Source organism: Cucumis sativus, chromosome 2, assembly GCF_000004075.3.
Source record: "Cucumis sativus cultivar 9930 chromosome 2, Cucumber_9930_V3, whole genome shotgun sequence".
Classification (NCBI taxonomy): domain Eukaryota; kingdom Viridiplantae; phylum Streptophyta; class Magnoliopsida; order Cucurbitales; family Cucurbitaceae; genus Cucumis; species Cucumis sativus.
Genome location: NC_026656.2, coordinates 4,869,917 through 4,882,935, shown reverse-complemented (window position 1 = coordinate 4,882,935; position 13,019 = coordinate 4,869,917). Strand labels below are relative to the sequence as shown.

The following is a 13,019-nucleotide window of genomic DNA, read 5'->3' as shown; positions in this document are numbered from 1 at the left end:
GAGAAACATGATTGAATATTTGAATATTAATGATCAAAGAGGAGAGTATTAAAATTTGATTTGAATGCTTAAAAATTGCATTATGATGATGGTGAGGACTAGGAGTTTGTCAAAGCCAAACACAATTCTTTTATCTTACTAACATTGCAAATACATATGGAAGAAAAATAGTAAGCAAAAAACTAGGAAAAATTACAAGGCAAAGGCACCACACAATCTCTCTGTATGTTGGAAAGGTTTGGCAAATTAGCAACTTCCTTCTTTTTTTTTTTTTAAATGTTTGTTTTGTTGTCTCTTTCTCAAACATTTTCTCTTTTTCTTTCCTTGGCACAGCAAAGTGAAATCACAATTTCATTAAAATCTCTCATTTTATATGAGGAAGCAATAATACTTTTCTCACACTGTGTAGTGCTGCTGAATGGTGTCGATGTCGAGTCCCTTCAACTTCACCACAGACTCGACGTGTCCCTTGAGTGTGTTCAGCTCTCGGAGCCTGTAACGACGATGGAAAAGAATTTCAGAATGATGGATTAATAATATTTCATTCGTTTTGTAAGTCACTACTAATTCATTTCATGTTTACACACCTTGCAATCTCGGCACGTCTCTTAGCTTGCTCGGCGATCTCAGAGAGTTCTCTGTAGCTGCTCTTTTCGGAGAAGATGTTTGTCGACTCGGGTGGTTGAAGTCCATGTAATGTTCTTTGAGCAAGTGCCCATTGTGCTTCTCTTTCCTCTTTTCCATAGTCTTTCTTGGTGGTGAAAGCGGTCTGTTGCAATAACAATGTAGTTTAATAAGAGTTCACTAAATAACTAATTTTGTTCATTCATTTTGTCAAAATACTGAAAAGAAAGCGTACCTTGTTTTCTAACAAGTTGAGCCATGCCTTTCCGCTCAATATGTATCGAATAGCGAACTTCATGACATCGAGTGGAATATAGAAAACAATGCTGTAAAGCCAGATGACACCGGCCCATCCCCATCCGATTCCCTTGATCTTTGCAAATCCCCAGTTCGCATATACTGCGATCAAGGTTGCAACCTGAGATGACACGAGTAACATTTTAGCTTTTCAGACTTTGGTTCACAAGATCATTTTCAATACATTTAGAGAAAACTATTCTGCTTCATTCTTACCAGCTGTGCAATGAAGAAAGCGCCGACCAATAGAAGTCCAGGTCGCTCAGCGTACGACCAGCCACGCGACCTTGTTACAAAAATCAAAGCCTGGCTGACAATACTGACTTGCAGGTACAAAGCAGCCATCATCTCATCTTCATTATGACGGATGGATCTAACACCGAATTTATCCTGCATGAACAAGCAAGAACGTAAGTTGTTGGATCAAACTATCTTTCAACTGATCCTGAGAAGTATAGGCTAGTGTGCAAGGAACATACCGAAAAGAAATTTGTTCCGTCCATTAACCAAAAGAATATAACCGTCATCAAAGCCAAGTACCCACCAAGTACTATTCCGGTTGCGAAAATCTCCTTTAGTTTCCAACTGTCAGGTAATGGAGATGGCTTCACCCTGTCCTTTGAGATGGTCATAATTGTACCTGTAACGAAACAACAATGCAGGCCCATCAATATTTGATTGTTTTGCTTTTGTGGAGCTATCAAGGAGACAAGAAGAATATAACTACTAATTCATAATTTATCAGAAACTCACCATCGTTCAAGATAGCAATAATCAAAACCATGAAGGGAGAGAAATCAAATTTCCAAATGAGAGCAATCAACATGAAACCAAACTGCAAAAAAAGGAATCACATGGAAAACAGAGTATGATTAGGACATTTAAAGAACAGACGATCGCAATGATCAAATCAAGTTTTAACCATTGACTGCACACGTACCACAATACGAATAGTGATGGAGACTGCATAAATCTGTAGAAGAGAAAAGAGAGGAGAAAAGAGAGGAGAAAAGGTTAGCTAGCGGTTTCCCAATTACACATAAACTTGAGTTAGCTATTTATGAGGGGAGTACGGTGACTTACAGTATAGTTCTTCATCCTTTGGAAAATTGCTCTGCTGGTCAACACGGCACTAATGATAACGCTCAAACCAGGCTCGGTAAGAACAATGTCAGATGCACCTCGTGCAGCATCAGTAGCATCAGCAACAGCAATACCAATGTCTGCCTTCTTCAAAGCAGGAGCATCATTCACACCATCTCCAGTCATTCCACAAATGTGCTTTCTTTCTTGCAACTTCTTTACGATTTCGTATTTGTGTTCTAGATATTGGATTAAAATATAATAAAAAATGTCAGAGGACAGAAAACAAAAATGTTGATCCTCAAGTATAAACTAGAGGCGAGAATCACCTGGAAACACTCCAGCAAATCCATCAGCCTTCTCAATCAACTCCTCAACTGGAAGGCCAGCAATGCTTTCGTCCTTGTGCTGACCGAGTAAGGAAGAAGATGGATACATGTTCGTTCCCATTCCAAGTCTTCGACCGGTTTCCTTTGCAATAGCAAGTTGATCACCTGGTATAAATATCAATCGGAGTCAAGCGCTAGCCTATCGAACAGGATGAGAAGAATATACAAGAAACTTCCACGTGTGAAATATACCAGTAATCATCTTGACATTCACACCCAAGTTGAGAGCCCTGCGGATGGTTTCAGCACTATCGTGTCTAGGAGGATCGAAAAGGGGCAACAAACCAACAAATTGCCATGGAGCACCGGGACTTTCCTTATTCTTTTCAGGCACTTCCTGTTAACATATTATGAAAAACAACAATCTCAAGGACAGTTCAATCATCAAAGTTCAAAGTACAAACTATGTTATGAGTGTCAGGATTCAAACCTGTCTAGAAACAGCCAAAGATCGAAGTCCACGCTCGGCAAACTTGTCAATTACAGAAAACACCTTCCTCTTGAAGTCCTCTTTGCAGTTGCAAAGAGTCAAGATCTGTTCACAAAGATCATTTTATAAGGCATTGATAATCAACAACCATTACGATATTGCTCGGTCCTTACATCTCATTTGAATACGAATAAGATATTTACCTGTTCAGGAGCACCTTTGCTAGCACGGTGCCAGTTTCCATTAGAATCAATGTAAGTCAAAGCAGTTCTCTTATCCACAGGATTAAATGGGAAGAAGTGAATTTCTCTAATTCCAGCTCTTGCCTACATTACAAAATATTTAAACCACTCGATAGTCAGAATTTTGATTCAGGGCTTTCTCAGCATAATGAATAGCGAAGAATAATCAAAGATAACTGTACCTCTTTCGGGTCAGCGAGCATTCCAACCATGGCAGCATCAATTGCATCCTGGTTTTCAGTCCTAGATGCCCTTGCAGCAAGCAGAATGACATGTTCTTTGTCAACACCCTTGACAAACACCTCAATCAAGTTCTTGTCAACACTCAACTTGTTAAGAGTCAGAGTTCCAGTTTTGTCACTGCAAAGTACGTCCATACCGGCCATTTCTTCGATAGCAGTCATTCTCTTGGTAATAGCACCTTGTTGAGACAGCTTGTGAGAACCAATAGCCATAGTCACTGACAAGACAGTAGGCATAGCAATTGGAATGCCTCCAATCAAGAGAACCAAAAGGTTGTCGATACCATCTCTATAGGCACGGTGTTGGATCGGGTACATAACGAGGATCTCAATCAACATACCAATGGCAATGGAGCAAATACAAAAGTTTCCAATGGCAGTGAGAACCTTTTGGAAGTGTCCAACTTGGTTAGTACTATCAACAAGATGAGCTGCTTTACCAAAGAAAGTGTGCACACCAGTAGCAATAACAATAGCCTCGATTTCTCCTTGTTTGCAAGTGGAACCAGAGAAAACTTCATCCCCTGGATTCTTGGTCACGGGAAGTGATTCTCCGGTCAAGGCAGATTGATCAACCTTTAAAGGATCACCTTCGAGAAGACGAGCATCGGCTGGGATGATATCTCCCAATTTCACACTGATCACATCTCCTGGTACTAGAATTGATGCATCTTGTTCACACCATTTTCCATCCCTCAGAACCTAAACACCATCACACAAAAAACTTTACATCTGTACTTATAACACATTTTAAAGCAAATTTAGGGAATGAATATGAACAAGTTCAAGTTACCTTGGTTTTAGGTGCAAGACCAGCCATAAGAGCAGCAGCTGCATTACCAGCATTGTTCTCTTCAATGAAACTAATGGTGGAGTTGATAACCAAAAGACAGACGATACCAACGAAATCCTGCCAATCCGGTCCCCGATTGCCACCGTTGGCCAAGGCAATGGCCATGATAGCTGCAGCTTCCATGACCCAAGACAGAGGATTCCACATAAACCCAAGAAACTTCAAGATCTTGCTTTCCTGTTTTCATATCGTAACAAATGCATATCAGAAAAAGAAAAATTTTAAAGTAAAAAAACTTTTTGTTTTTGTCATAAACAAAGGATCAAACCTTTTTCTCTTCTAGCTTGTTGGGACCAAAGATTTGGAGACGATTCTCCCCTTCTTGAGAACTTAAACCTTCTCTTGTACATTTCAGCTGCTCAAACACTTCCTCAATGGGGATTTTCTCCTGCAATCAAATAAAAAACGACACAAAATAAATGTTTATTCATATGATAAGGGAATGTTCCTCATGAATATGAGAGCTTGGTTAAAGTTTCCATTCATTAAATCTTATTAACCAAAGGCTATGTTTTCATTGGATGACTTCAATTGCTTAATCAAGTTTTTCTTTTGTAAACCAAAATTCTGCTGTTTTAATTAAAATTTACCCAAATCTTTATTTTGTTTTACCTGGTGAATTATCAATTAATACTAGACACATTCAATGACAAAAATAAAAAAAATAATAATAACTCTATAAATATGAGTTCAAGTCAAACATGGGAACTAGAAGAATCATTTACTTCCCCTTAAATGAGATAATGAGATTCCAAGACTTTTCCTTATTACCATCAAAATAAAACGAAAAAATAAGAAATAATTCACATACATCCCACCTACCCATCATAGAAATTAAAAAAATTAAACAAAAATATTAAAAACAACCTTTTCCAAAAGTAACAATTTAATCCTAAAATTGAATGATGTTTATTTTCAATTAAAGTTGGGTTCTTATACTTTACAATTCCCAACAATTTAGTTTTTATTGTAAAAAAATTAATGAATTTTTTAATACACGAAGCTCAATAAAAGTAATAAGCAATAATTTTTTTTAAAAAAAAGTAATGTAAAAAATGAATATTAAACCTTTGACCCTAAAATGAAGCATAAATCGTTTTTCAAATATGGAAAAGTGGAATGAAGTCGTAATATATACTTTTAAAAAGTGAGGAACGAATTTTGTATATTTGAGAAAAAAAAAAAAGAAAAATCGATGAAAGGTTATATTTGATTTAAAGTAATAAATGAAAAGAAGAGAAAAAAGAAAGCGAGTCACCGCCGAGTTAGGGAGTGGGAGAGACTCAGAAAGCAGACGACAAGAGAATTAAATTTTGAGGGAACGGAAAAATGAAAACACAAAATCCTTAATGAAAGGCGCGTTGACTACAAACATTTTCCCAAATGGACCCCACCACGTGGGTGGGTGGGTGGGTCACTGGTGCGTCTACAAACACGCGCCAACTGCGCCTGCGGTGGCGGCGTAAATATCGCCACCGGAGAAGGGTAAAAGAGGAAAGTATTTGGAAACGAATTGTTGAATCCAAGGAAGGGTCAGTTAAGTGAAGAGGTGGGGTCACACACGTTGAAGAATACCAAAAGCCTTTTTTTTTAGCATAACTCAAAATTAAATAAACCCAAACGTTGAGTTTTCCTTTAAAAAAAATATGAACGAAAAGTCAAAAGTACCACGGAGAAGTACCAAAAATTCCCAGTTTTTCTTTTCTTTTCTTTTCTTTTTTTTTTTCAATCTTTTCATTAAATTAATTTTATTAAAAAAATAAAGGAATAAACTTAATTTATATTTTAAATAAATTAATAACAGCCACCCTATTTTCTTTTCTGTATTGCACATGCTCAGATCCAGTTAAGGAGCCAACCATATATGATAAAATAATTGAAACGAGAAAAAAAGATATGTTTGGTTTGTGAGAAAAATCAGCAAAATAAATCAATTTTTGATTCGTTAATACTATAACTCCGAAAGTTCAAAATTAAATCATCTAACTATTAGAATCATAATCATGATCAGGGGGGAAAACAAGATAATAACAATAATAATTAACAAAAGAGGGAGTGGAATTTTGGTAAAAACAGGGGAGGGTGTTTGGGGGAGGAGAAAGTTCAAAGGAGGGGGGAATTTTGCCGAGAAAAAAATAAAAGAGAGAGAAAGAGAGAGAGAAAATGAATACCAAATCAACAGTTTCATTCTTGATCTCTTCGAGAGTTAAAGCGGTGTCGTTTCCCATCCTGATTGTTTTAGTTGTAGCTTAAGGAGATGGAAGCAGAGGGGGGCTTTGTTTTTGTGGGTTTGGTGTTTTAAGGAAGAAGAAGAAGCATTGAAAGAAGGAGGGGTGATTTTCCCGAGAAAATAATAAGATTCCCGGGAAAATAAGAGGTGTTTGGGGAGAAAGGAAAAATGGAAGGGGAGAAAAGAGAGAGTTTGGGTGTGTGTGTGTGTGAGAGAGAAAGAGAGGAGTGAGGAATTGGCGTCGAAATGCAATTGGCTTTTTATATAAAACTCCTAAGGCTTACCCCCCCACTCTTATTGTGACTACCACGCAGTCCAAGTGGGCTCCACCCTCTCTCTCTCCTCTCTCTAGATTTACCAATGACCTCTCACCTCTTCTTCAACTACATAATAATAGTCTATATAACTCTAAATTTCTTATTTACCTATGCTTAATCATCTTTTTATCTTATAAACTCATTTATTTTACCACTCTATCTTTATCTTATCTTATTTTAATTTTCTAAAATCACCTCCAAAAAAATCTCCACCATATATATGTCAACTAATTCTTTCAAATTATTCATAAAATCAATCAGTTCCAATCACATTTGTTGATTTCAATTTTATATAACAATTATTGTTTTTTTTCTAAAGAAGTCAAATTATATCATTTGTAAATTGATTTTAAAAATTATAATTAATTAACTCAACCAAATAATATATAATAATATATTGTCTATAATCACTAAGTAATAGCCATATTGTCAAACTTTTGTTATTTGCTCCTTCTTTTTTTTAATTTAATTTTACAAAACATGAATCAGCTCATTTTTCTAAAAATACAATTACCAACAATTGTTTTGAAAATTAAAGCAATTTCAAGCAAAGTCTTGTCTTGTCGAACTAAAATTCACCCACAACATATTCAACTATGGAAATTAAATTTTAAAACGTTGTGACATACAATTTTTGTCGTTCGATGAAGTGGTCCATAGAAAATTATTCAACTATTATGGAATAGATAATAGATTTATAGAAAATGAGTTCGGTCCATAATGATCATTTGCTTAGAAACTTAGTATTTATATATAGGTATAATCAAGATTATAGATTTCTCTCTTGTATACCAAAGGATTTAAATCGACCATTTAATTTTAGTTCTTATACTTTTAACAAATCTTAAATTTAGTATTTATCGGATGGTACTCACCTATTGTTCATTTTCACAAAAACTCTACTTTCACTTAGGTATGAAGTATAATTACTACTTAATCAGATTAATTTTGAAATTTAAAATGGGACTAACAATTATTTTCATCCCATAGTTAATTTAATTTGGAGGGGGGCGGTGATTTCTTAGTTGCCGTTGGATTTAATGTTCCACTAAAGAAAAGGTCTCAGAGAATCCACGTGGCAGTCATCAAGTGATGAGTTTTTATCATCATAGAGATGGATTCATTTCTCTTTCGTTTATTTTGCTTTATTTTATTTTTTGTATGTATTGTATGTTTAGTTGAAATCATTATTGTGATATAACCAATGATCACTATGTTATAACCAATGAATGATCTGTCTAAACCTTTTTTTTTTGTTTGTTTAAATTTTTATGATTGATATAACCCATGCATTTGCATTTTTGGTTTTGTACTTTTTTTTTTCCAATAAGCAAGACAAAAAAATCTTATTATCTCTCTCTATAAGTAACAACAAAATTATTATTAGGATTTGTACCTTTGTCTATTTGAACCAACATTGGTTACCACAAAGTGTAGCTGTAAATTTTTATTTCATAATATATATAATACGGTCCGTGCCATATCAAGATTCATTCCGATGTTAACTTTCGTTTAAAATAGTCTTATATATCTAAAATAGGAAAACGGAATCGTAAAATATGACGTGTACCTCTTAGTAAACTTGAATATATATTTAGATAAAACCAATACCAAAAGAGAATTATGTTAAAAGAAATATTAAAATTTAAAGGTTTTTTTTAACTTAAATTGTCATTTTGTAAAAATTTTAAATACAAAAAATATAGCACACCGATGTAAAATTTGTACTCCTATTTGGAAGTGACATTGATAAAATATGAAATTTTGCTATTTTTAAGTTTTTTATTTAGGCCGTTTGTTTGGCCCTGGACTTGGTAAAAGACGAACTCAATTTAAAACAAAAATGAAGGTGGCACAGTAAGGTAAGGATGGATAAGGTACAAATATATGAATATAGAAAATAAGAGAGGATAAAGTAAGAGATAATTAAGCAATAAATGGAATCTAAAATTTTAAAAAAATGATCCCAATTAACAAGATTATAGCACATGGAGGATCAAATTATTTGGGGTTAAAAAAATGTTTTAGCTACAAAGAGAGAGAGAGAGAGAATAAATAAAAATTGAGCAATAATAATAGAACATAAATGTTTGTTTAATAGCAAAAGAAAATAAAAAGATAATAGGGGATTTGACTTTATGAATAATTTTTTTATTTGATTTATATTGAAATTTGATTAATTAAGTGGATTGTGGGAACCCCAATAATAGTACCCCCAAAGTCTTCTCACTTGTAATGTTTCTACAAATGGTGTTTCTAAATTTTAAAAAAAATTAAGAAAATGTGGAAATTTATTTTTAAAAATAAGAATAAAAAGAGGGAGAGCACTATGGGAAATTGGGAATATTAATGAAAGAAAAATGAAATAAAATAAGAGATGGAGAAAGAAAGAAAGAGGTAAATCCAATATGACCGTTGGATTGCTTTAAAAGGTAGTCAACTCTTTACGGCCTATGGGAAATTGAGGTCCTTAATTAAGTTTTTCTTTCTTTAATTTGTCTTTTAGTTTTTCTATAAACTTATTTTAAATAATGAAAATATTAAACTTTTTTCTTTTTTCTTTTTTTCGTTTTTAGTATTTTTCAGTTAATCATTTATATTTGTTCATATGGGACGGGTTGTAATTGTACACGTGTCATCTACTTTTATTCCTTTTCCATAATTCTCTTTTTTCAAATCATAATTGATATCTTATTTACTAAATTATATTTTGTCCAACTTTATCTTTATTTAAATTAGAGTATAAGTTAGATGCTCGATTAATTAACGTTTATATTATCAAGACAAATGTCTATTTAATGAAGACAAAACATCTCACAGTTTTTGAATTAGTTGTATTCATTTTTCACTTAATAAACGTATTTGTAATATCATATGTTAGTAAATTTAATGATATTTTTATTTTTATTTATTATGTTTATTATAAAAAGTGGTTTCATAAAGGTCTTTTTGAAGAATAATTTTTAAAAGAAATTGGTCTTAGGTTGGGAAATGAAATGTAGAATCTCTTTAGTAAAAGCCTTCTCAGTAAAGGTTTTTTTTTTTATTATTATTATTTAAAGAAAAAAAGTGAGAGAAACCTTTAAAAAAAATATATTATCAGTTACTTTTATTTTTATATTTTCAAATATAACAAAATGAGTAAATATATATTGCAAAATTTCACGACAGACACTTGTAGAGGTCTATACTATCTATTACTTGTACATTTTACTTTGTTTAATATATCTTCAACTTGTCATTTGAAATTATTATTCTTAATTTTTCTTTAGTTAAAAAGTGATTAAATGTAATACGTCTGTTTTTTTTATATGAAGTGTAAATATTTCATCGATTTTATTACTTTTGACAATTTTCTAATTTTCTTTAAATACACTTGATTAGAGTTATTATAGATTGAGAGTAGCGATTTTTTTTTGTTTTTTAAAATAAAGTTATATACTCAACCTTATAATGTAATTTTTTTTTCTTTAGTAAAGTTTTTATTGTACTATCAATTACAATAAAATCTAACTTCCAATATAAATTTTATCAAAAGAAGTTAGAGTTAAATATGAATTTTATAAAAACTTGCACATAATAAATATTAATGTTTTTGCAAAAAAAAAAAAAAAACCATAACATTTCTCAAACATAACAAAATAGATCCAAATACGTAAAAATATATATAGAAAAATTTCAAGTCTATCGATAATTATAATGAATAGAACCTAATCTTTTTTATATTTATAAATATTTTTAGCAGTTTTAATCTTTAGAATCATAATTACTCATAAATATCGTTCGTAGTTTTTGTACTTTCAACTCATATTCTTCCCTACAATTTTACTATAATCTAATTCAAGAAAGCAATTCAACTTTATTTTATTTTGCATTTCATCTTTCTAATCCAAAAACCACACTCAAAATTTCATCCAAATGACAAAAGAAGAAAATCAAAATCAATACATTGGTTGTCCAATTATACATTTGGTAGTGTTAACTTATAAGCGTCGATTTAATTTTTAAACTTTCACGAAAGTCTTTCAAACTTTTACCTAATTATATATCATTGAAATTGAAAATTTTTGTTTAAGAATTTCTTACAATAAATTATCGGAACCGTTTAGTTTATGTCTAATAGTATATTTTAACATACTAAAAGAATTAAATTTAATTATTTTCTATATATAAATATATGTGTAAATTGAAGCGTTAGATATCTATTTTGATGCAAAATTAAAAGCCAATTAAAACTCATTGGACATTCTTTAAGGTTTGACGATTAAATATACACAAATGATAGTTCATGAACTAACAAATCTCTATATATATTAATGGTATCAAAAGTGTCAAAATTACTTTGCTAAATTATAAAATTTATTCAAATATTGTATTTTTGAAGACGTGTTTGAAAAAGCAGTTGTCTTTAAACTTTAGGTTATACTTTTATTTAATGTTTTGATGAAAGGCTTTAGCACCAAAAATAAAAAATAAACAAAAGGGTTAGAGATGCATATTAATATTGAGAATTTTATAATCATGTTTTCTAGTACAAATTATGCATTAAACTTGATTTAAAAGGCCATGTTTGGGAACATGTTGTCATTATTTCTTTTTTAAAGAATTGTCAACAAATAAACAAATTTTGAATCTATTTTTATATAAATTTATAATTTCAAAGGAAAGAATAACCCAACTTTTTTATGGTAATGGACAGTTCATGAAGAGAGAAAACATTGAAAATACTTTTTTTTTTTTTTTTGTAAATTCAAAAAGCTACGAAATTAAAAAATTTAAACACAATTCCTAAATTAGCCCCAACAAAATATTAAATAGAAACTAATGGAAATAAAAGAAATTACTAATGATTTTAGTAAATATAATAATAAAGTTTTTCTTTCTTCCCTTAGTTAAAATCAATAGTGACCTCCAACAATCTAAGCCAAAACTTATGCATATGCAATTAATGTTGCTAATAATAATAATAATAATTTTTTGGGAAGTTTATTATTTATATATACATAAATTAGATATTCATTTTTCTATTTTTTTACTGAATTTAAATGAAATTGATCAAATTGAGGTTTTTTTTCTTCTCTCGAAAAGATATACTTTTCCTATAATAGGTTTGAATTTATTAATTGATAATGATTCAATCAAGCACATTCTTTGCTTGTTACACATTTATGCAGTCAATTCTCTCTCTATATATATATTTTTATATTTTGTTTTTCCTTATTTGACAATGTTGATTCATTATTGTATAAACAAAGAAAGATTTTTTATGTACCTTATAATTATTGCTTTAATTTCCTTTAATTTGAGTGTGACATTAAAAAAAATGCCACTTTAGACTTGATTTACCCTTGATTCTGCATGATGATAGCTTGGGAGTAATTCTATATTTAATCAATGAGATTTTCTTTTCACCTTAAAAGGGACATTGTTTTTTCTTTCTCCTTAGAAAAGAATGATGATATTGTATAAGAAAAAAAAAAGCATTAATAGAATTGCAATGCATTGCTACTCAAACATATTGAGTCTTTTCCAAAGTGGTTAATTTAAATATAGCTTAGAAAACTTACTAAGACATTATTTCTCGTTTACTATCACTACCTCATTGACTAAGATGGTATTTTTGTATCAAATTATGTAATCAACTAAAATAGAAAGGATTTATGGATTAAAATTAATAAAACAATGGTAAAGGTTAAAAGAACAAAAATATAAATTATTGTAAAGCATAGTTAAATTAGTTAATTTAAGAATGAGATAATTTTTTTTTTTTGAAAGATATAAATAATTTATGTGGGGATTAATTTATATACAAATCAAGAAAAATCTTATAATTATGGAAGTTGGTATTGATGTAAAATTCCATTATGTAATGTTGGTAAATGAGATTGCAAAGAGTCTAAAGTTGTGTTGTGTCATTGAGAAAAGGGTAATAAATTAATTAGGTTAATGACAATTTTCTATCAAGTGCTTTCTCTTTTTCCTCCTTTATTAATTAATCTTTTTGAGACAAATTTGTGCTTTAATTTTCATGCTTGATAGGATGGATGTTTTATTTTGTTTCTTATTGTTATTTCTAAGGATGTTTCCCCCAATCATTCATCATGATAACAACATTTATTGTGTTTTAAGAATAAATGGTTTCTTTAAGAGAATTTCAAGAATAAATAGTTTGAGAGTAGGGGTGATGGGTGATCATAATAGTCGATGAACTTAATCCAACATGGTTGGTCGAAGATTAAAGAAGGGTTCAATTAGTGTCGATTCGGAAAAAAATCTAAACCAACAACTTTTTTTAAAAAAATCAAAGGCTAG

At 31.0% G+C, this 13,019-nt stretch overlaps 1 protein-coding gene across 1 annotated transcript; it reads right to left on the bottom strand.

Annotated features, from left to right (window-relative positions):
- Positions 1 to 261: 261 nt before the first annotated feature.
- Positions 262 to 6,618, bottom strand: HA2 (plasma membrane ATPase 4). Its single transcript, NM_001305767.1, is given in 16 exon segments — positions 262 to 493; positions 588 to 769; positions 860 to 1,042; positions 1,138 to 1,311; positions 1,401 to 1,561; positions 1,675 to 1,756; positions 1,862 to 1,894; positions 2,005 to 2,243; positions 2,334 to 2,498; positions 2,586 to 2,730; positions 2,824 to 2,928; positions 3,027 to 3,149; positions 3,248 to 4,009; positions 4,101 to 4,337; positions 4,429 to 4,548; positions 6,332 to 6,618. Coding segments are annotated over 16 exon segments (2,865 nt in total). The 5' UTR covers positions 6,389 to 6,618; the 3' UTR covers positions 262 to 396.
- Positions 6,619 to 13,019: the final 6,401 nt, after the last annotated feature.